Below are 25,539 nucleotides of genomic sequence, written 5' to 3'. Positions count from 1 at the left end.
TTGACGTTACAATACAGCTATCTGATTGTTTTGTAAGGAGTAATCCTGAAATAGCATTGGTTAATAACAAAGTGTCGCTCTACGAGTCTACGACAAAGGCACACTGTATCTCATCAATACCAATTTAAAGTCTTATAGCTATCTAACGATAGAGTTTAAAGTTTTCAAACGTCTTTGCATACTTGCCAAATATCTTACAATAACAAATCATCACAAACCTTTTCCGTCACTTTGGTAAATTTAAGCTGGTCAGAATTGTAGACTGGATATGTTCTGAGGACGACGTTTCTGTATCAATCTTTTCTCATTAAACTAAAAAACGAAAATAAAGTAGTCTCTTCACCAGACCAGGGCCGTAGCCAACGATCCGTTTCAACCACATCATTTTTGGGAGTACTAAAGTGTTTTGTAAATATATGAAGTGTCAGTAGTTAATAAAATTTATGGTTAGTAGAAGAAATGATATTAGGTTAAAGATGCTTGAGTTCCTCAACGACGTCACCTTTCAAATGCACTAATATGAATTCACAGGTTTACAAAATAAAATTTTTCCAAAATTTGCAGACCTGGAACAAGAGTACTCAATCTAGCACAATTAGTTACCTCTGGCACCTAACAGCCAGATACTTTAAAACAGGTGGCTATGGCCTAAAGTGGTCCCATTTGTCAGGTAAAGATAAATTTGAATAATAAATAGCAATTTTCTATGAATCTTTGACCAACTTTAGCAAAATCAAGAATGGTCAAAACAGGAACCAGTGGTGACAGTTTGTACGTATAACTTGAAAATGTCAGTAACATGAAACAACATAAGAAGTACAGTATATAAACTTGCGACATTATGACAGTGTTTTTTCTCCCAAAATAAAATCCTTGCAGCCTAAATGATGAGAACTAACAATATTTAATAAGATTATTACCTAAGCAACAAAGGTATGCTTTCCAAAAAAGATTCATCTTTTAACCGACTCCAGATTGTACTCGAAACATCCCAACAACATTGCATGATCCCATTTTGAAAACAATTCATTGTCAAACTATAAAACAGTAATGAAAATAATAGTTTAATAGTAATAATAACATATTTAATACCTATACTGTAATAATGCATTTTATATTTTTATTGCTGTATGATAAACTATAGTTTTTATGTTACTGAAATTAATCAATTCATATAATTGAATAGCATGGTATATTGGATGTTTTTATTTTGCCAACAATTAAAAAGTTCCACGCAATGTTTTCATAATTAGAGCATCATGGAACTTCAATATTTTTTACAATATTTTTTATAATTTTTCAATATATAATTGGAACTTCAATATTTTTTACAATTAAGAAGGACGAAGGAGAAGATTTTGTTTCAAACTGTTTTAAATTTGTAGAAATAAATCACAGCATTGGATTAGCAAACATTGTACTGAAACAAAACACTTCTTTTTGAGAAGAAAAGTTAACCAATGTAAGTTGGTATTTATTACTCAAAGAATTTTGTTTTCGTGACTTCAAGGAGCATTTACAGTGACTCCTGAACTTATATTCAATAGCATTTTAAAGTTTTGATTCTAAAATGCAGTGATGAAATTTGAGCACATAAAAATTAAACAAAACACAATAAAACAAATGAAGTTGTTGCAGGGATGGACCATCATGACCTGGCCAGGTTCATGCCCTCCATAAATGGTGAAATACTAAGGACATGTCTGGCCAGGTTCATGCCCTCCATGAATGGTGAAATACTAAGGACATGTTCCTACAACAATATCATTTACTTAACAATAACAACATGGTAATCCAGTTGTGATATTAAAAGGTAGAAAATTACTTGGCATCAAATTAAATGAATTTAAAAAGTTTTCTGTCCACATGAGTTAAACAACTAATATTAAACACCAAAGTTTCATCATGGACATATCTTGTATGGTCTTGTTGATGTTGAATTTATTTAAATATAAGGCTTAAAGTGTATCACATGCATAAACCAATAGCTTGTAATAATAGAATAAGGTCAAAATTCAACACTGTAAATAGTGCTTGTACCTCTACACAATAAAAACATGAAAAGTGTTTTTACACAAAACAGTAATACTCCGTAAATAAAATGTAAACTGCTTTCAAACAAGGGGGAAGAGATCACAAAAAACTTTTCGCACAAATTTTCATATAAGTGAAACTAAATTTCTGTTTATCAAAGAAGAAAATAGTATTTTGAGAAAAACCATACGCATTTGTTAATTGTTTCGTCACAAGACAACAAAGCAATGTTCTGGTGGTTTAATAAAACATCTGTCATCGTATTTATCAGCCATTTGTATTTTAAACGTAACAAACAATTTGTCTACTTGAAAGGTGTCGTTCTCAAATTAAAATTTACCCATTTGACCATTTTAAAACAAGAGTTTAAAAAGTGTTCCGTCTTGAATCTTCCTGTGGTCACCTCACAGTACACAGCTTAGCTCCTCGGCTGTATGTTTGTTTCACGAATTCGGGCCACAAAAGCAAAGATATATTTGAAATCCTTGGAAAACGTACGATCACACGTATTTTTTAGCGTGTTTGCTACTTTAAAAGTAGGCATTTTTTAGATGTCAGTACGCATCCATTGCAAATATCGCGCATACTAATAAACGTAAAGTGACAACAGCGGAAGTAGTCTTTTCAAGGCTGTACATTTGTTCCAAGCACAGTTCCAAGACTTTGGCCCAAATAAAATAGCATCTTCGTAGTCTAAACTTGATCTTTACAACGACACCAAACACGTGTGTATTTTATTGTACTCTTTATGTCACAGAAATTACGTCACAATAGCATTTTTTATTTTGGTTCTGGTCTGAATCGTTTCAGCATATTACGTAAATCTTAATGTTGCATTACACCTTATTTATGGCAGAATATGGAAGAACGAAAATTGTGAAATGTAACGTAAGTTTTTTGCTTTTTATGCATTGTATTTGCTTCTCAGTTTAAATTCACACCTACGTGTCTCCTCGTTAATGAAAATAACAACTACCGAAAGCACGCTAGTTTAATTACAGTGTTGTTCTTAAATTAAAATAATTGATTGTCAATTTCACTAAATGGCAGATGACTATAGGTTAATGACTCTTCCCAACAAAAACTAAAGTAGACTTAAATTTGTCTTAGATGCAGCGCTACAACTTTAAAATTAACAGGGGGCTAGGTCGAAAAACTAAATTCTAAGTATTTCAAAGTGTTGAAATATCAAATCTTGTCTTAAGGGCAGCAAAAAACTAAAATTAATAGGAAATGATGGTGTCAATTTGTTGCAAATATAATGTGGCAATAACAACTACTATGTGTCAATTCTACTTGACATGTTTTGACTTGACATGTTTGGAAAGTTTTTAACAAAGTCTTATCAATTTCCATGTTTAAAAATTTCAAATGTTAAAACAATTTGATTAGCATGATTGATCCTATATTCAATATCATACTAAGGTCTGCACAATTATTATAGTGGCACAAGCAAGGCATTCAGCTTCTCAATATTTCTAATACCATGATCTCAGAATACTTATAAGTTCAAAATGTTAGATTTTAAATACTCATACAAACTGAATTTTTAGCGTATTGATCATGATTTTCTAAGCGTCTTCTGCCATATCTCTCGTTATACCCATGTTCATACTGTTCACAGCATCCATCCATCAGTCTACCTTTTGCGGACTCCATCAACATTCATATGCAACGTTCTAATTTCAGCACACATGAAACCACCTCGACATTACCTATTCTTGATACACTCAGTCTTCTAATCTCTTCATGTCCTATCCATCAACGTTACACCACACATCATCCTAAGCATTCTCCTTTCCGTCAACGCCAATCTTCTCATAATCTATAAATAACAATTGAACGTGTTGCTATCAATTACTACCTATGTTGAACATGTAAATTAAATTTCTTATATTTAAAACAATCATATTATCACCTAGTTCATAAGAAACAGAGTTGAAGTACAGGAGAGACTAACTGAAATTAAATTACATAGTTACGTGGAATTAAAAGAGAATAGGGTCTTCTCAAACTAGTCACTGATTAACACATTCAGTGACCAACATGATGATTTTTGTAATCAGATCTCCGATGAGGTTAGACGGCAATAACTGCTACGATAATTTGATAAGTGGTAACACAATTTACGTACAATGTAGCATAACTTTTGGTGGAAGAAATTGCACCCTGTTAGTGGCAGTTTCTATTCAAATTTGTAAAGCGTTTCTCTATTTTTGCTAGGTGGTGATCTCTAAATGGATCCTTTGTTGCTCAATAATACTAGCACTGACTCCTCTATGTTTGTGTGAGATGGATTTATTTAATCTTATTGGCACACAGCCTAAAACGTATAGTGGTGGCGATCCTTGTTTAGGTGAGTGTCAATGCTATGACAAGCAAATACTAAATCAGTCAGGAAGATTCGAAAATCGGTTTATGTGAACTGCACAACAAGCACAGGAATGATTTTTGTGGTATATGAAGCAGACAGAATCCCTCTTAATATACCCAAGAATACAACTGATATGATAATATCAGGGTATAAGCTTGGGACCTTGGGTATTGACAAGATTCCTCACTCTCCATTACCATTGCATCCATTTCTCCTTTCCGTCAGTCTTCGCAATTGCCAAATTACTTTTCTTTCCCCTGGTTACATCCTAGAAAATTCCAATTTCCATTTAATTGATTTGAGTGACAACTTTCTGAAAACTATTGAACAAGACACATTTTCAAATTTACAACTTGTTGAAAGTATTTCCTTGGCTAACAACGTCCTTGACACCTTACAAAACTCTTCTTTTAAAAATTTACCCAGTATTCGAATGATTAATTTGTCCAATAATTATTTATGGGAAATACCTATTGGCTCATTCGTCGGCGTATCGCAACTTGAATGTTTGGATTTTTCGAACAATTTGCTACATATTCTCCCCTGGAAAGGTATTTCAAAATTTCCTAAACTTAAGGTGCTTGTTTTAAAGGGGAATATGTGGAACTGCTCATGTGATATGAGCGATGTCCTATACGTCAACAATTTAGTTGCTGGTAGTAATGCGTCTTGTCATTATCCTGCATCCCTCAAAGGAATGTTTCTAGCAGATCTTGGTCCACGCCATTTTGAACATTGCCCTATTGAATCGAGCCTTCATCCCAGCATATTTCTTTCTTTCCTGATAATTATTCCAGTGTGCATTTACCTAATTCACCCTATGATACAGCAAAGACCTCCAAACAGTACAAAGCATGTCGGAGAAATTGAGTTTGACTACAATGAATTGTTAGGGACAACAGGCAATGTTTTTAAAGGCAAACTGAAAGATGGACGCCAGGTTGCCGTAGAGACATCACAAATGTTCCCGAAAAGAGCTTGAAATTCATTTAAAAATTTATGAAAGTAGGCAATTTCACGAAAATGTTGTGCAGTACCTTTGGTTTGAGCACAAGGATAACAATAAATTTATGTACCTCGCTCTTGAACTATGTGACGGAGATTTGCATAGTGCAATCATTGACTACAATAAAGACTTAGTTGGACAGTTTAAACCCGAAATTTGCTTCTTACATATTGCCCGTGGTTTAAACTATCTTCATACGCTTGGTATACAGCATCGAGACATAAAGCCGCAAAATATTCTGTGGAAAAAAAGCGATTCTGTACGATTTTTGCTTTCAGATTTTGACGTTGGCCATTTTTCTGACGAAGAATCCGCACATAAAGTTAGATTTGGTACGAAGGGTTGGACATCTAATGAATTATGGAATGTTGGCGAAAGAAAAGCCTCCGTAGACATCTTCTCCCTTGGGTGTGTCTATCATTTTGTCATCACACGAGGTGGTCATCCTTTTGGTGTATTAACTGACCTAGATAGTTGCCAAGACAACATCTGTTCTAAGGAGAACAATTTCAATCTTGATGACATAAATGAGCATTATAAGGAAACGCCATATCTGGCAAGTTTGGCTCGGGATTTGATATCAAAAATGATTTCTTTCTATCCTGTTGAAAGACCGGAAGCCCTTGACGTTTTACATCATCCTTTATTATGGACCAGTAAAGATAGGTTGAGTTTTTTTGATGAGCTTGGGAAAATTGTAGAAGAAAAAAAAGATGCAAGGATCGTTGCCTTTAAAGAAAAACTGGAAAGGGGAGCTGCCAATGTATTTGGGAAAAGTTGGAAAGTAAAAGTAGACAAAGCCCTTCGAAGTGATTGTGAGAAATATGACGAGGATAAGATGCACACCCTACTAAGAGTAATTCGTAACAAAATACAGCACATTAAAACCCTTGGTCCAAAACTAAAGGAAATTTTCTCATATAATAGTGATGGAGTGGTTGATTATTTTCTTTTGTGTTTTCCTGAAATTTTGCTTTACACATACTCTATTGCAAGAGAACATGATTTGTCTCTTTTACCCACGCCCCGTCTGTGATGTAATCAATTTGAATTATGAATGTTATCGGCCGTGTTCTGAAAGCTCACTCACACTCACTGAGTATGGCCTCAAAATCACCTCATACCTTTTCGAGAACAGTATTTTCACACTGATAAACAGAGGCGTAACTAGAACGTTAATTGAGGAGGGGGGTGTATATTCATATATTCAGTTATGCCTTACTGATTTCTTTTGAAATTCAATTCATATATATCACTACGGAATATATGAATATCCACCCCAATTAACGTTCTAGTTACGCCTCTGCTGATAAATACCATATTTTCTTTACTAAAAAAATTTTCAGGACGTTCTGCTTACAAATGTGTTGAATAATGGTCTTCTCATTTTCACTTAGTTACTTATATACCTTCCTATGTCGATCGGTCCCAGGCCGTCGCTGGCTCCTCTGATATTAACCTTGGTTAGTATGTAACCTCATTTAATATCTATCGTTACCTTACTGGTTAGGTGCAAGCTTGAGCAACCTGGCACACGTTTTAGGTTGCTTGGAGTCCAGGTCCCGAATAAAACAAATCACGTTCAGGACCTGACCACCAAGGATATTACAATAGCACTCCAAGGAAACCATTGTTACACATCATCAACATTTACACTTAGGTACTTATATACCTTTCGACGTCATTCGGTCCCAGGCCGTCGCTGGTTCTCAGATATTAACCTTGGTTACTATGTAACCTCATTCAGAAAAACATTATTGGTATTTAATTTCTAAAGAATATCATTTTACCTATGGATTTGCCTCTGAGATGTTAAGAAATGTAAATAAAGGCCAAAATGTGCTGCGCGACTAGTAATATATTTTAACGTAATCTAGATCCGCCATTGAACTGGTTCACACTACCCTGTGGAAATAGTGTTAAAATTAACAGTTAATCTTTCGGGACCACGCGCATAACAACGATGCACTAATTTTTTCAAACGCATTAATAGACTAATTAATCTAGTGGCTAATTAATGGCCTGTTATTGTATGGAAAGCGTCACTTCCGGTAAAATGGCGCGCTTTCATTGGCTCAGAAACAATTTTGCCGGTCCATTATTTTCCGTTATGGACCACGGTCCAAAACGCGTAATTTTACAGCCAAATGTAAACAAATTTCGTAAAGCAAACAGCAAAACGCAAAAAATCGAAACAAAAAATCGTATTGTTTACGATGATATTTACGTATGTAAGTCGAAGCAAAAACACTCGGGAAAACAGTTAAACTATCCAGTCGATACAATTTAAAACGATTAATTTTATACCGATGAAAACTAGAAAAGTGAAAGCCAATCCGTACGAAACAGCAAGGATGCGGAAGAAAGTAAGCTTCGTCTCGAGCTCTGTTTCAGGTCAAATAATGAGATATAATAAACCTTTTAATAACCTCGCTTTCTCGGTCTTTACTGAGAAATATCGGGCCTTTGTCTTTTTGTACAAACCTCGCCCCTTATTAACGCGCTAAGTCAAAACAACCTCAAATCTTAAATCAACCTTAGAAACTTTTTTCTGATAAAAAGCTTGTAAAAACGTGTTATGTTTACAAGCTTTTTACCAGAAGATTCATATGCAATGTTAGTTCACCACGCCATTGATGGTTCAGGCACGCTATCCATTGACGCTATCTCCATGCACCATTGCTATGCGCGCACAATGGCACGCACGCAAGAACATATAAACGTGGAAGTCACGCGAGATAGTGTGCGTGACAAACATTGCTTATGAATCAAAGAATATATTTACTACATAAATCGATTGCATAAAAAGCCTAAACAGACTGATTACTTGGCTGTGATTGCATTACACCTTAGTCTTATTTGTGGCAGAATATGGAAGAAAGAAAATAGTGAGCTGTAACGTAAGTTTTTGCTTTTATACATTGCATTTGCTTCTCTTCTCAGAGTGAATTCACACCCTCGTGACACGTCAGTGCCTCTTCGTTAATGAAAACAATAACTACCGAAGGCATGTCAGTTTAAATCACACATCTCCAATATTCAAACGTCTAGGCTGCTTTGGACTAGAGTGTGAATGTTTTCCTGGTTTATTCTGTTTCATTCGTTTAGGTAAATACTGGTTTGTATAGTGTTCTTAATTATTAAAATTGTTAATTTCACTAAATGGCAAATGACTATTAGGTCAATGACACAACTTCACAATGAAGACCTAAGTAGACGTAAATTCAATTTTGTCTTAGATGCAGTGCAAAACTTTAAAATCAACAAGGGGGTTAGGTCAAAAACTAAATTCTACATGTTTGAAAGTGTTGGAAAATCAAATCTTGTCGTACAAGGAACAAAAAACTAAAGTTACTACAAAATGATGGTACCAATTTTACTAATGTGATTATGCATGTATTTAATCTTGTTCTACGTATTTGTAATACATTGAACTGGTTGTGACAATTGACAGGGGGGTTGGCATATAAATTCTAGAACCTCCCTCGTAACTCTCTGTAGGATAGACAAATAATAATTTATTATTTGACTACTGTCCTCCCTTTAAGTCAGTTATTTTCTTTTTAAGGTAAGTTTTAAACAATTTGTGGAAATATTTAGAAATTGCATAACCTGTGAGGGTATAATGTCTTGTTTCTGATGAAATTCTTCCTGATTTGGCATGGATTGTTCTGATTTCAAATTTTTCGATTTGACAATTCTAAGTTGTAGCTATTGAAACAAGAATGCAAGATCATTTCTCCATTGTGGTGGAACATGCTAATTGAAGTCCACTATTTAAGAGGGGTCTAATTCGATCTTAGTATAACTAAGAGAGCTCTTACATTGTTTTAGTAAAACAAGGTTGTGTTACGACCAAACTGACATAATAACTTAGCTATATATCAAAGCGTCTTGACGAATCATGACAAAACATGCATGACAAGTCAGTGTTATTTTTAATCCACATGAAACTCGTTTTTGTGATACTATATCAACTTTTAAAACTAGTTTTAAGTTAACTAGAGTGTTTGTAAATGTAGATCGTCCATGTTGGTATAGTCCTGAGAAGGACTGTTTTTGTTGTTGTTGACTGTTGATTGTTTGTTGTTTTGTTGTTGTTGTTGTTGTTGTTTAAGCCAACACACACTGACCGACTACTGGACCAATCATCTTACAACCCTACATCACACAAAGCCACCACAATCGGAACATTAGCAAGACGTGCACAATTCATATGTGATTCACCGGACGCTCTACACAACGAAAAAACTATCTTAAACGTGTTTTTGTTAAAAACAACTATAACCCTGACTTTATCAAACGCAACACTTACAAACCTAACGAATCCAACGCAACGAACAACTCAGCGACAACAGCAACGATACCTTACATCAAAGGTACGTCTGAGACTATCTCGCGTATCTTACGACCATACAACATACGTGTCTCACATAAACCAATCACAACGTTACGGCAATTACTAACGAACATAAAGGACAAAGAACAACCCAACGAATGACAAGGTGCAGTTTACAAAATAAACTGCTCCGACTGCCAATCCTCCTATATCGGGAAACTGGCAGGAACTTAAACATAAGACTTACTGAACAACAAACGAGCTACTAAGAAACAAGACAAATTTAATCACATTGCCAAACATCACCGAATCACAAAGCACAACATTGACTGGGACTCGGCAAAATGCATTACTTACAGTACTGACTATAGACAACGGCTTACATTAGAAAGTTGGTATCAAACTTGGAACAAACCCCCCTGAACAGATCACAGCAATTACCGACACCTTAAAAACGACTTATTCACAATACAAACAAACGATCAACTAAAAACATTACACTTCACACTAATTCACAATGACAATACACAATTGACACCCACACATTACAGCTAAAAGCATCACACCTAAATCACACTTCATAACTAAAAACATTTCACAATGACAATACACATTTTCTGTACACACAATACAATGACGTAAGAACAAATACGGCTAACCTGGTGTTTACTCCTCATTTGACTCTGAAGATGACTACCGCTAAGGTTGTCGAAACGTCAGTCAACAACAACGAAAACAGTCCTTCTCAGGACTATACCAACCTGGACGATCTACATTTACAAACATGTAACGATACTCTCGGGCTCAAACCATTTACTTTTTACTAGAGTGTTTGTTTCATTCTTCATTTCAAATTATCCACTATAAAATCAGGGCTAGACTCTCTGACATAAGAATGGATTCTATAGCGTAACAGAATGTGGCGACTAAATAAGTCTTCATTCTTTGACGTAAAAATAACATTCTAATTTCTCCCATAGCTTGAAGCTTGTTTATTAAAGTTTTGTTGATGCTATATACAATTCTTACAATACAGATTGTTGACGCTCATAAAAATATACGAATTTATTACTAGCAACGTTTGAAATTTTGTAAAAAAGATATTATCGATGCCACTGTGTTCACCAGATGACCTGTAGGAACAATACTGTCTTATGTAAAACTCCGGAGGTTGATTGCAAGTCAAGATTATACATTAGTGATTTGCATTGACTGAAGCTTCTCTGAACAGTTATGAAAAGAAATTATCGAATTCCTTCTAGAAATGATGTTTTTGCCTTAAGGTTTTATACAAATCATTCTCACTAATCATAATTGTTTGTAGCTAATATATCATGCTCAATTATTGCGAAAAATATTCAAAGTTTACCTGGATTGAAATATTTCACATTTGCTATAGTTGTGTACAACAGGTTTTTGGTCTTGCACTTTTCAAAATAATGAAAACTTAATTTGACTTAGCTACTGACGTTTTTTGTATAACTTTTCCGTAAAGTGAACAGATTACCCACGTCTCACAAAAACATGTCTTTGCATGTGCTTCCTTTTTTTATTTAAACCTTAGTATGTTTCATGATTTCTTTATGACGACAAGTCGAACAATGAACGACTTTATGGGCTGGCTTCGCCAACTTAGCAGTCCATGATTTCGATATTTTTTTTTACTTGTTGAAGTTCTGAAAAATGTTTGAAAGCTTTTTTACAATTTCCATGTATTATATATAATATTAGCTCAAAATCATTTACTGATTAAATTTCAATGTTGGTAAAACAGCCTAATTCTTTAAAATAATTGTAGTAAATAAAGCAAACTTGTCGCGTGAATGCTCTTGAAATACTATTTCGATCTATACTGGCTTACTGTCCAATTAACCAATCATAAATTGTCTATTCAAGCTACAACATTCAGATTTGTCCTTCAATAAATCCTTTTTCTTTAAAGCACTGTGCAGTCAATACTTGAAGTTGGAAACAATGCTGTGAACAAAAATGATCGCGATTTAAAGACATTTTTCTTCCAGGAAATAAAAAAGGTAAGCAAGTAAGTTTAGATTTTATGTACGTACGTATGCAAATCCACATCGAAAAGTTTGTTGACGGTTGAAAATCGATTTTAATCATGCAGTGTTCAATTTGACTATAGGTTTTTAACATATAAAATTAAGATGAAAACCTTAATATGCTCAGTATTACGAGAAAATTAGTTGTTATACGGAGATGAACTATAAAATCATTTTATTTATTATATTTCCACAAAAACACATATTTACTATATTTCACTCCTCTAGAAATGATACTTCGAAGGTTTACAAATCATTTTTCTCTATTATCATAATTGTTTGGATAATGATTCATACATCATTACTCTTCAAAATATTGACAGTTTCCTTTGTCTGAGTTGTTTCATATATTAATTATTGTTTTGGACACCAACTTATTGTTCTTGGGCTTGTGAAATTGTATTGTGACTTTTTATAACTTTTCTCGTAGAGAAATTACTTTCATCTTACAAAAACATGTTTGCATGAGCTTACTGTTTCATCTTAATATATTTCATCATTTTTTATTTTTATTAAAATAAATGTAAGGCTACGTGTGGATATTTTGATGGCAGTAGCGACCAGTCTTTCCACGCAATGTAAACACACGGTCAATAAAAGCGAACAAAAAATAACTTGCACCAACTATGAATCTCTACAAACAAAACAAAAATCCTTTTATGTTTTAATTTAGCAAACTTTTAAAACTTAATATCAAGAATATACAATTTTTCGACAACTAAATTTTTGTAAAGGGAGCCATAGCCAACCATAACTAAAAGGCATTTTGCTAGAGTTGTTTGCTTTCGTTTGTCTATAAACATGACAAAAACTAAAGCGTTTTTGCTCCAAAGTAGCAACATAATGCGCTAGATGCTTACAAACTTCGTATATACATAATATAACATAAAAAAGCAAGTAAAATGTTAAATATCAGTTTTGGAAATGTATTTTTTACCCAAATCCATTATTATTAATGCGCTTCCGTTGACGAACATTTGTCAGAACAACAGAACAACAACATTTTTCGTACAAACTTTCATAAAACTTTGTTTTAAAAGATAAATTAAATAATGCCCGTCACATGTTAGATAAATTTATGGAGCAGCAAAAGAAATCTCCCAAAGCATTTCATTTTATAGGCATCTAATAAGTTTTTGCCTTTCATAACTTCCAGTTAATTTAGCTTTGTGAAAAACATACATACATGCAACATTATTTCGGACAATATTTTTTTCGTGATTTTTACAAAAATTAATGGATTCTGTAAATAGATTTACGTACAAATCCCGAAATTTTCCTGTGAGCAACACATGTAAATTAATGAATATATCAAGTTGAATTCTTTCGAAATAAACTAGTACTTGCCACAGTTTATTTCGGATGTGAATAAAATGAACGATGTCATTGTATTTCACAGTTTCCACAGTCGTTATTTTCCATTTTACAACACGTATTCAAAAATAGCATCATTATTGACTGAATGAAGATCAAGCCCCATCACTTTGAATCGCTTTCTACGTTTATTCTTTTATGTTTTATTAAAAAGTTGCGCACGTAGCCAACCAAACAAAGAATGAGCGATCATTTTGCACAAAGATCAATTTACATCTCCACATAGGAATCATTTGTTTGAAGTCAACAACGAAAATTTACTTAGTTTCATAATGCACGAACATGACTGTTCAGAGGTTGGAGGGCAAAGATTGTAATTTGTCCAGAGCCTCTGGCTTTAAGTGGAAGGACATATGAAAAAAGGAATGCAAAGAAAAATTATGATGTGTCTCGATAATGTTTCTTCGTAAGTGTCTCCATAAATGTCTCCGCATTTGATTGTTCACCACGTCCCTTAATTTCTCTGAACCGCTTCTCTGTACGAATTTTGTTTGGGAAATGTGGTTTTACATTTTAAGAATAAGAATAATATTTCTTATGCAATTTCATTACAATTTTTAGTTTGAATTCGAAAATGGCTTCATATTCAAATCTGAATGACGAGGCAAACGGATCTCGATTAAGTAAACTTTTGATAAATAAAGGAAAAGAAGCCTTGAAAGATACATTGCAATCGTTATTAAAATCGCCAAGTTTAACTACTGAACTTAAAGATGCAACTACGAAGAAGATATTAAAGTCATTAAAATTTAAAGTCATCAACAAAGACCAATGGGATCTTCTTTACCCGTCAACTGGTGATCCTAAATTTGAAAACTTTGATATCTCATTATTGACTGTCTTATTGCGAAATATGTGGTTTAACAGCGCCAACTGGAGGATGGAATAATCTTCCTTTCCCTTCAGATAGCTCAATCTCAGCGAATATCGCAAGAATAAAGTTTTATCGAAACAAAGTGTACGGTCACATTACTACAACTTGTGTAGATGACGGTGAGTTTGAGTACTTGTGGCAGGAAATTTCAAAAGCATTGGTTGGTCTGGGTATTCAACAAACTGAAATAGATGAATTAAAGAAAACTCCACTCAGTCCTGATGAGGCAAATTATATTGAAATGTTGAAAAACTGGTATAAAAACGAACAACAGTTGATAGAAGTTGCTGAGAAAACTAAAAAAGATGTTAAAGAAATAAAAAAAGAAGTAAAGAATATTAAAGAATCTATGGCAACAAAAGCGGATATAGCAAGATTTAAAGTAATGTCGCAAGATAAAACATATTCAGATGTCAAAAAGCTTGGAAAGTGTGATTTCAGTGGTCTTATAAAAGACCTTAACAAGAGATATTTACAAGGTACTAGACAATGGTTATTTAAAAAACTCGACGAATGGTTTAATGATGAAAATGAAGCTGCTTCTAATATCATGATTTTGATTGCTGGTCCCGGTGTTGGTAAAAGTGTGTTTGCTGCTGAGGTGTGTCGACGATATTCGAAGGAACTTGCTGCTTGTCATTTTTGCCAGTATAATCGCTCGGATTATAGAAGTCCTCGAATGTTGATTGAATCCTTGACCAGTACCATGTGTGATACAATATCGGGTTTTAAATGTAAATTGAATGAAGAATTACAGAGAAACCATTCTAACGAATCAATCGGCGATTCATTCCGTGTTTTATTGAATAATCCATTGCACTCATTGGAAGGTCATGAACCAATGCTTTTGGTTATTGATGCTTTAGATGAAAGTCAAGTTGACGGCAAAAGTGAATTATTGGAATTGATTGCAGAAGAATTTGGCCAACTACCTAAGTGGATTAAAATCTTTATCACCAGTCGTCCAGAACTTCCTGTTCAAAAGGAGTTGAAAGTCATGAATCCTCTGGAAATAACAACTCAACCTCGTGATCAAAACAACGAAATGGACCTGCATATGTATTTGTTACATCAGTTAAATGTTCATATGGGATTGTATTTTTTTGTATATCACGTTCTACGGTTGTTAGTCAAAAAATGCGAGGGATCATTTCTGTACGCTTATCACGCACAACTGAGCTTAAAGAAAGAAAACGTTGAACTTACCTACGAGAACATTCAACAATTGGTCCCTAGTGGTTTGAGCAGTGTTTACACGAAGCAATTTAAAAGAGTAAAAGAATTATTGAGTAAGAAAAGTATTTCAAAAAGAAATTCGACTATATCACAAACGGCCTTTGTGCGATTTCTTGAAATGTTGGCTGCCTGTCGAGGTTTTTTACCAATAAAACTTAATTATTTAGGTTTTTCTGATGAGATCAAGTTTGAAGTCCGCAATGAAATCATTGAAATATTATCTCAAATTTTGCCAGTTTACGATGGCTATTTAACCGTGTATCACAAGTCCCTCATTGATTGGTTGAAATCAGATGGTTATGAACAGCATGAGTTTACAGTTAACCCTGAAAATGGTCATGAGTTCTTATGGCGTGCGTGTGAAAAAGAGTTCAAACACATCAAATTGCGAAACATTTTTGAAGATCAAATGAACACTGCTATGATTAAATATGCTTTGGAGAATGGAGTATATCATATGATAGAATGTGGCGAAAATGTCGACTATAGCTGGGCAGTAGATGTCAAAATTGTTTGTGCAAGGTTAAGAAGAGTTTCCCTTGAGGAAATAAACAACGAGTGGCATGAAATCATCACAAAAAGACGAAATTTCTTGAGTGAAGATATATATGAGGAGCTGCTATTCCATATCAAGATGGAAAGTACTAGATATCCCTGGGATGAATTCTATCCATTTTATTTACAAATTATTGCAAATAGAATTCATTGTAGTAAAGAAAAAAGATTATTGGCAAAAGATTTGTTGCAACAAGGAATGCTTCATTGGTTTGAGGATTTAGACTCCACTTATCTAACAGACCATCATCATTTGACTGTCTCCTTGCGTGCTAAAGTTACATGTCTTTGTGTGTCGTCCACTGAAGAACTTCTTGCTGTAGGATATGAAAATGGTCAAATATCTATTTTTGAGCTTCCAGAATTTAAGGAAAGATGCACTCTTGGCACTGTACTAGATGATTTAAGGTTGAAGAAATGGGACAAGAAACACACATTTGTATCACCCATCTTTGATAACCGTTTGTATAAAGCAAGACAACCAGTGATACACCGAAGCTCGGTTGGTGAAATATCACAAAATTCGGTTTTGCACATAGAAACATCTGTTGTTGTGGCTTTTCACCCACCGGAAATAGACTGGTAACTAGTGATGGATCTACCGAAATAAAGTTGTGGGATGTTAACAATGGACGTTTGTTATCATGTTTGCAGTCACAATTTGTCGTTAATCACTGTTCTTTCTTAGATTCAGCTTTGTTTATTACAGCAGGTTATGTAGAAGATTATGATATCTATGATCCACGCAAAGAAGTATTTATTGCATGGAATGCATTAACTCTGCAAAGAATCGATCGATGTTGCGTTGTTGATTACCGAAAACTGCAATGCACCGATAAATATTCAGAGTTTTTTGTTGCAGACATTGGTGAGAATTCGTATTTTTTTCAATTTCCAAAGGCAATCAATATTTTTCATTCTATACAAGTCCATTCACCATTTTCTTATTCAATGATAACTCACCATTGGCGTGCTTGTATCCTTTATCATACCAAGCAAGTTCTAAAGCTTTCTGAAATCACTCAGTTTACAAAATACAACAATCAAGGAGAAATCGTATTTTATAAACCATTCTTTAAGTGCTTATGTGTCGATAAGAAACGTGAAATAGTTGGCCCAATCTCGTTTGAGGAATTTTACGTTGTGCCTTATTTTAAAAAGCTTGATGTTTTCAAAACTGATGCCGTTTGGAGTTCTTCATTTATTTTTGAGGACTGTCGAATTCATTGTTGTTGTTTTTCACCTCATGGATCTTTTTTGGCAGTCATCACTGGTGGTTGTCTCGTCAACATTCATATTTGGAGCATTGAGCGCTGCACTATTATTCAAACTGTACCAATGCAACTGGAGAAAGCATTAGGATGTTGGTGGTTGGATAATTTGTTGTGGATATGGGATGGTTCTGATCTTCTTACAAAGATATCGACTTTGTCTGAAAATTTTGTTGATTCCACGCAGACTAAGCAAGTAAACCTTGGATTTGAACCTAAAGAAATCTTAACATTTGGTGATGTCTTAGTTTGTATTGGCCAAGAACATTTTGTTCAAGTTGTTAGAATTATCAACGGCGCGATACAATACAACAAAAGACTTTCTGTCGACTGTTCAGGATTGAAAGCTGCAGTATCTCCTGATAAGTCTGTTATTTTAACTCTAAACAAAACAAAGTACACAATATGGAAATGGAGAAATACGAACAATGAACTTCACTTGGAGCCTTGGCATACTGCAGAAATACCCATGACTTGTTTCATTAAAAAATTTGGTTTAAAACAGATAACTTTAAAATATCTTTTGATCAATTGCTGCTTTACAAGTGATAGTAAAGAAGTGGTCATTATATTCTCTTACGAAGACGAATTGCTCGTAAGCGAAAAAAGGGGCCTTCGTTTTATCAGTGTGGATAATAAGGGTGATGTGAATGAGATCTTGCCTTGCAACGCCACTATTAAGATTTCAGAAGGCATATTCGTATATAAATCGTATTGTATTGGAATGTCTCATTATTTAACTTTGGTTGCTGTTGATTTAAATAGTGGTACGACATGCGCTGAATTTTCATGCGGAGAATTTTCGATGTCAAACATAACTAGGCATTCCAACACAGGAACTTTAGCTATGGTGTCTAGTGAAGGATGCAGAATGAAGTTTTTGAAACTCAATGTTCCGGAAGGATTACACTAACTCAGAACATGATAAATGTGAAAGCCTATTGATATTTGCTGACATAGTAACATACAGCAATCTCCATATTATAAAGAATGATAAATAAAGATAAATACCGCAATTCTTTAAGCATTGAAACTTATTCTAGATCGTAACTGCCTCTGAACTTGGAAAGCGTGCTGTGAATTGTTCTCCCTTGGCAACGATGGGGCAAATATAAACGCCGGTGTTTTACAGATATAGGAATTATTTTGATGTTAAATTGATTTACATAACTTGTTTTATCCATGACGGATATTTGAGATTAGTAAAACGTCGCGAAATATCTTAAATATTTGAAAATCTTTGTAAACGTTATCCACCATACATTTTTATAGTAATTTGTATCAATGTCAAAACCACGTGCTGTTATGGAGCCAATTAAATCCGATCACGCATATACCAGTCCTAATGCAAGCGCTCGTTGTATTTTAGTAAAACCTCAATGCATGTTGGTTGAGAAGTTGAATTGATACCTATTAGCCTGCCGCCTTGCTCGCTTAAGGCCCGCTCGCCGCGGCAGCAAATGAGAAAAGTGCAAGTGGGGGTACAAGATGGGTACAAGCACAAAATTATGGCGAAAACCTATCAGGTGACCAATATTGCACAATCAAACTGAACAACAATAGATTACCAACTCTCTGTATTGATTCACACACGTTTCATTGTATTGATTCAACAGTGATTCAAACGCTTATTTTTGCTGTTAATTTAAAGAGGCGATTCTGTTTTCTTTGCTTTTTACTTTTTCGAATACAAATCGTGAGTAAAAGAACGCGGAGTTGAGAGATACATTCCAGACATCAACGATTCCCAAATATGAAGACAAAAAAAGATCAAGCATTGGTGTTAGAAAAGGTCTGTTATTTTCCTTACAATATATGGATAAAATATGAATTTAGCACTCATACATTTAAATGATAGTTTGGAGTAAACTAAATAAAAAGTAATATCGTCGGAAAACATCAATATAATGCAGACAAAATGCAGCAAACCATCCCAGAAAATATCAAAAGGCATCATTTCAAAGAAGATATCATCACAGACTTAGAAATTGATATCTAACTGAGTTTTTATTTTCAACATTGCTATTTTTTGTGGGCAAGCACAAGCGACGTCATGGCCGCCATGATGGATTATTTTAACAAAGGATTTCGAATTTCGAATTACCAAAAAAAATACCTTGGGTTTTTCGTTTTAGGCATTTTTATAATCATCATCAATTATGCATGAATGCAATCTTTAATTAATGCAAATATAAATTAATTTAAAAACATTAAATTATGACCATAATATGACGTAATGGTGATTCCGTTAAAATTAGATAACCTCTGAACTGATAGATATACAAATAGGAAATAGGAATACAAGCAAAGTAAACGAAGGCTATCCAGAAGATAGTTATTGCTAACCAATTCAAACAAAATATTAATGAAGTTAGTAGCCTTTTAAAGAAGTAAGTTCACATTGACTTTTGCTCAATTTCTTAAGAAAAAATTACTAATTAAACTTATATTTCATTCGATACCGGTAAACGGGTCGACTAGTCTCTGAGTAACTCTGTTTTGTCATTCTTGACGGACCATGTAATTGTTTGTTTTACTCGTCTGCCTAAAGTCGTTCTCGTATATTGAATTTATAATCGAGACATTTATTGCGTTACTACACGACAATTTTATTTGTTTCAAACCAACAATAGCAGTTTAATTAATTGTTCAATACTGTAAGTATATGTAAACGTGCATGTTAATTTGGAGTGTCTCTCATGCATTATTGATTTAGGGAATCCCTTTCTATTTTGTGAAGATTGTTCTTCATTACACCATCAGCCTTCAACAGCAGTTTTAGCTGGTTGAAGCCAAAAATAATTGAATCAAATTTCCAAATGCATCATACATCCAGCATTCCCTTCTTCATCTTTGAATAATTTAATGTCTTTATACTGCAACACATTATGCCAACTCAATATGTATGTGACAAATATGGAGTGTGAATGTGCATAAACATGCCTCATGTTTTTACATCTGATGCATGCACTTTTGCATAGCTCCACCACACAAAAGCCTGCTATTCTCTGCATTCACAGTAAATAGGAATCAAATTTGCCATCAGAAATTTGCACTACATCTGGACTGGTAGCATGACATATGACTTCCTAGTAATTTTGCCATTTCAATGGAAAGTGAGGAGGCACTTCCCTCTTTTTAGGAAAAGTAATGGTGCCTTATGCCCCTTTTGCCCGCCTGTTCCTATGCCTCTGTTTATAATTTGTGTATTTAATTTGATATTTACAGGAAATAGACTGAATGGAAAAGTTTCTTCAATACTTACCATTAAAGAGTTTCCCCTGGTTTGGAGGACTAGTTGTTATTTTTTTTGGTATATTTGGCACCATTGTTCTTGGTATTTCGATAAATTTAAATGGCCAGACTTCATTTAAGTGTTATAATGAAATGACATCAAAGATTGAAGAATTGAAAGAAAGCTCTATCATGGGCAACATTGAATCAAGTTGTTTGATGAGATATAAACAAGAGTTTTTTCACATCAATCTTATTGTTGTGGTTTGCCTGAATATGAGCATTGTCTTAATTTTGAGTGTCATCTATGGATATTTTGTGAAGCAACGTTTTGAAAAGTTGAATTGGTTCAATCCAGCAAGAAGCGAAGACAGCCAATCTTTAATTGCAGCTCATGGTCAAGACACTCAGTTCAGAAAAGCGATATTTCGTTTTTCCACGTTCAACATTTACATCGTTTATCTGTCAGTTCGCTTTATTATTTTGTCTGTATTTGTTGTCACTCTTTTCCGAAGCAAGTTTCCCATTGAATACTCATGTTCATGGCATTCGACAATAAAAGAAACAAACTTGTTAAATCACACTACGTCATACGACGGTATGTTATTTGAATGTAAAAATCTCAACGGTGATCGTAGTGAAACCCTGATTCGTGTCGTTGGATTTGTTGATGTCATTGTGATGATATTGACAATAATAGAGTTAAGTTACTTGGCTCATATGGTCTGCAATTATAGTATTTTCATCACGGAGAGTGAATTTTTCACGGTTTACTTGTTACGAAAACGTGCTGTTTTTCCAAAATGGTTAGAAAAAATTAAAAAAGCCTATGAAATTTGTGAAGTTCATGACGATTTTGGCAGTGGCGAAGAAAAGTCCTGGAGGAATCTTGACGATATTTACGTCAACGTCGTAATGCTAGCAGCAAGACAACTAAAAGATGTTTACCCAGAAACTTATGCTCGACACGAAATCTTTCATTTTTATCTAACGCTTCCTAAAGGTGCCAAAAAACTAATTAAAACGACAGAAATCTTTAAGCCAATCCAGGATGAACAAGATCAATCTTACCCACGTTCGATTTTAGTTATTGGGAGACCAGGAATTGGAAAAACAATGTTGACGAAAAAAATTATGCATGATTGGAAAAATAACGTTGAAGACTTTTGGCACGATAAACTTTTCCTTTTAATTCAATGTCGAGCGCTTAAAAAGGAGGACATGACTCTCAGAGAAATGTTAAGTTTTTGTGATGGATTTTCAGATCAACAGTTTCCACATCTTTATGAATTTGTTCTGTCAAATCCAGAGAAAACTGTCCTTGTTATTGATGGTATTGATGAACTACCTTTGACAGTGAGTTTTTGACATTGATGGTTCAGTACTTGATAATGCAAAAATGCCTGCGCTTACTCGAATAAGGATGTTGGTTAAAGGCAAACTGCTGCCTGGTGTTACTGTTCTTATAACATCACGACCTACAGCCGAACGTGCATTTGAAATGTTGAAATTTGCAAGGACAGTGGAGATTTTGGGGTTTTGAGGAACAGATTAAGGAATATGTTAACAAATTTTGTGATAATCATAGCAATTCCGCCGAGCAGATTTTAAATAAGATTGACACTTCTCTCGAGCTTCGTAGCTTGTGCTATATCCCGATTAACACTTACATTGTCTGTCTGACCTTAAAGGAGAGCTTCAAAAGAAACGAAGAGGATATTCCAAAAACTATAACTGAGTTGTACAATAGAGCTGTTAAAATCTTATTGTGGAAGCACCATCCACTTTGCAAGTCACAGAAAATACCAAGACCAAATGATTATCTGATAGTACCTCTACCATCTCAGCTTGAAAATGATATGAATCAAATTAAAACTGTTGCAATGAGAGGAATAGAAGAAGGAAGTTTAATTTTTGAGAAAGCAAGTACAAGTGACTTTCATGAACTGGCAAATTGTGGCTTGTTTCATCAGATACCACATAAAACACGCTCTATTTACTGTTTTCTACATTTAACTATTCAAGAGTTTCTTTCAGCAATGTTTGTTGCCGAAAATTTGCAAGACATTGGAAAGTTTTTGGATGATCATAGTACAGATCCTAAATGGCACTTGGTGATACAGTTTATTGCAGGTTTACTTGGACAAGTGAAGAGATTGGGAAATATCCGAGACCGTGAAATAACGGAAGATATTGAAAGAAGGTATAATGTATTGAAATTTATATTCCTTTAAAGAAAATTTACTTCGTCAAAAGTGAGTAGTTTTTGCTACTCCCACATTGTATCGAATACCTTTTCGAAAATTCTATAATTTTTACCATCTTCAAAACCACAATATCGATAATATCATTTGAAATTATACATTCTAGTTCTATACAGTGGTGTATCGCCATTCTGCTTATTTAGCCCTCTCATTGCAATGTTTGCGTGTTCATTTAATGTGAGAGCAATAGCTTTCTAAAACAGGAATAATGATTTTGTTCTAAAATTTACATCGCAGGCAAAAATCTTGCAGGGCCCCTTCTCGCTTACTACACATATGACATATTATTATATAATGTTCGTGCAATCTCGATTGTGTTTATCTTAGAGCCTACAAATAATTTTCCATAGTTTGCCATACAAAATGTGGAGAATTACTTGTAGGTAACGTAATTATCTATGTGAAAATTATAAACAAAATAGATAATGGCAGAATCTTCCTCGAGATTTGCAAGCGTTTTACAAACTGTTTTCGCTCGATTTATTGAGAATAAAAACGTAAAAAATACTTACGTACGTACTTCATTTTCATTCTTAATTTTTGCTATATGCACAGGCAGGACTACTATTAGCATACTATAGCATATGATAAGCTTATCATTATGGTATGCTTGTATCTTTCCAGATTTAAAGTGTGGAACGCAAACTTAATTGGCATTGATAGAGATAAAGCACTCGGTTTTCTTGGACTTAAGTGCATATACGAGTTGCAGGACAAAGATGTAATGAGGTCAGCTTGCAAGATATTTCCTTCTGAAGAAATGCTTATTGCTGGTGTTTCTTTTACGCCTGTTGATTTAAACGCATTGTTTGAATTTATTTTTGAATGTGGTAACATTTCTAAACTTATGTTTAAGTCATGCAAATTTCTTAATGACAAAAGTTGTCTTGCTATGAAAAACTTTTTTGTCGAATGATGGAGCTCGCAGATTAATCAGTCTACTGTTTCGTAATTGTACATTTGGTGATAGTTTTTGGAAGTATCTCAACGAAGCTCTGGAAAATGACAATTGTTATGTACGTAAACTGAATATTAAGGATAACCAACTAACAGATCAAGAGACTAAATATCTTAAAGAAGCTTTGCAAAATGAGAATTGTAAACTGAGTGAATTGAATATTAGTGGTAACAAAGTTAGAGATCAAGGAGCTAAATGTCTTAGTGAGGCTTTGCAATGTGAGACTTGCAAAGTGAAGGAATTAAATATTAGTGGTAACCTTATAGCAGACAATGGTGCTGAATATCTTAGTGAAGCTTTGCAAAGTGAGACATGCAAACTTACTGTATTTGACATTAGTCTTAATAAACTATCAGATCAAGGTGCAAAATATCTTAGCGAAGCATTACAAAGTAAGAATTGTAAACTAATTAAACTAAATATTGCTGGCAACGGTATTGGTGATGAAGGCGCCAAATATCTTAGTGAAGCTTTGAAAAGTGGACATTGTAAGCTCACTGAATTGGATATTAGTCACAACAATATAAATGATGAAGGTGCAAAAATCTTAGTGAAGAATTGAAAAGTGAGAATTGTAAGCTTACTGAGTTGGATATGAGTGGCAACAAAATAGGTGATAAAGGTGCAACGTATCTTGGTGCAGCTTTGAAAAGTGACAATTGTATACTGACTAAGTTATCTATTATTGCTAACGATATAGCAAACGAAGGTATTAAACATCTTTTTGAAGCTTTGCAAAGTGAGAATTGTGAGCTAACTGAATTGGATGTTAGCAAAAACAATGTGGCAGACAAAGGTGCTGAATATCTCAGCGAAGCTTTGAAAAATGAGAATTGTAAACTTAGTAAATTGAAGATTCGCAGTAGCAAAATTAGTCATCGAGGTGCTGAGTGTCTTAGTGAAGCTTTGAAAAGTAAGAATTGTAAACTTGCTGAATTGGATATTGGAGATAACGATTTTATATTCACTTTTTCTTTCCTCGAACTTTTTCATAGTAAGAATTATAAGCTGACTAAATTAACTGAAGTTTGATAGCAACTAACAGCTCACAGTCACTATGCTACACAACTCAGAGAAGCTCTGAAAAGTGAAACTGTAACGTTTTTGCTTGTTTGAAATGCATGTTTTGACAACATTGTTACAAAAGAAAAAATCTTATTACACATTATATATTTTAAAAATTTGGAGATTTTGAAAGCCATTTTTGTTGATGCAGTAGCGTTACGTTTCACTTGAATTTTCGTGTATGTTGCGCAACTCGTTTTGTCTTCTCGGCAGTTTCACAAACTTCTCTGAGTTTCATAAAGCTATGCAAAAATAGAAAACTGTTTCACTTTCTTTAATGAAATATTAACTGAAAATTAAAAACTTAGTTTACTAACAGATCAATGCAAACTCTCATTGCGTTTGAACTACAGATTATTTCTACTATTATGATACAACTTTGGTACGACTTTAGTTATTATCAATAAAAACAAAAATATTTTTTGTGTTGAGGAATGTTTTTAGCTGTACTCACAACTAATTGATCAATATAAACACCACACAAAAAGAAATCTCCCCAAAAATCGCTTGATGTAAATTCTAATTGAATGAATCCCAATGAAACAAAGCATTATCAGACTAATGGTAACTTGCTAAATGCCATGTAAAGAGTTGGGTCACTTGTGTTTTAAAGAACGTATCTGGAATTCAAAAACAACCCAATTCTGAAATTATCAAAAAATATCAAAACAGAGCAATCGTAATTGCCATTTTCTTTTTGTGTGATGTTATGATTATCGTTTAATCAAATGTGTAAGTGAAAATTTATTTATGTAAAAACAAGATGTAAGTTTTGAAAATATGAACTAATAAATATGATCCACCTCCCAGTGTCGTAAATAAAAAATGTTTAAATTTTATTCATGCATGTCTAGTGATAATTTTGATTTGCTGCAATCTGATTGGTTGCAAGAAA

At 33.9% G+C, this 25,539-nt stretch overlaps 3 protein-coding genes across 6 annotated transcripts; all 3 read left to right on the top strand.

The window, feature by feature from the left end:
• Positions 1–2,442: 2,442 nt before the first annotated feature.
• LOC124436769 (serine/threonine-protein kinase/endoribonuclease IRE1-like) lies at positions 2,443–6,863 on the top strand. Of its 4 annotated transcripts, XM_046986734.1 has the most exons (4): positions 2,443–2,759; positions 2,845–2,922; positions 4,258–4,390; positions 5,693–6,499. In XM_046986734.1, exons 2-4 carry the CDS (start codon positions 2,863–2,865, stop codon positions 6,448–6,450), a joined length of 951 nt encoding a protein of 316 aa, XP_046842690.1. In that variant the 5' UTR covers positions 2,443–2,759; positions 2,845–2,862; the 3' UTR covers positions 6,451–6,499. The 4 variants fall into 4 exon arrangements, 2 of the variants coding, with proteins under 2 accessions (XP_046842690.1, XP_046842689.1); XR_006945474.1 differs by lacking the exon at positions 5,693–6,499 and adding an exon at positions 6,812–6,863 and having other exon boundaries at positions 2,443–2,922; XR_006945473.1 differs by lacking the exon at positions 5,693–6,499 and adding an exon at positions 5,001–5,174 and having other exon boundaries at positions 2,443–2,922.
• Positions 6,864–8,171: 1,308 nt separating this feature from the next.
• Positions 8,172–25,075, top strand: LOC124435949. The gene is given in 10 exon segments (XM_046985881.1): positions 8,172–8,314; positions 11,696–11,786; positions 13,749–14,039; positions 14,041–16,434; positions 17,157–17,519; positions 20,363–21,713; positions 22,049–22,560; positions 23,246–23,451; positions 23,528–24,121; positions 24,124–25,075. Coding segments are annotated over 8 exon segments (6,186 nt in total). The 5' UTR covers positions 8,172–8,314; positions 11,696–11,786; positions 13,749–13,761; the 3' UTR covers positions 24,612–25,075.
• On the top strand, positions 21,759–23,538 carry LOC124436568. The gene is made up of 2 exons (XM_046986518.1): positions 21,759–22,560; positions 23,246–23,538. Exons 1-2 carry the CDS (start codon positions 22,217–22,219, stop codon positions 23,535–23,537), a joined length of 636 nt encoding a protein of 211 aa, XP_046842474.1. The 5' UTR covers positions 21,759–22,216; the 3' UTR covers position 23,538.
• Positions 25,076–25,539: the final 464 nt, after the last annotated feature.

Source organism: Xenia sp. Carnegie-2017, unplaced genomic scaffold, assembly GCF_021976095.1.
Source record: "Xenia sp. Carnegie-2017 unplaced genomic scaffold, XeniaSp_v1 HiC_scaffold_16, whole genome shotgun sequence".
In the NCBI taxonomy this organism is placed as follows: Eukaryota; Metazoa; Cnidaria; class Anthozoa; order Malacalcyonacea; family Xeniidae; genus Xenia; species Xenia sp. Carnegie-2017.
The sequence above is the reverse complement of the archived record's forward strand: the minus strand, read 5'-3'. Positions and strand labels throughout refer to the sequence as shown.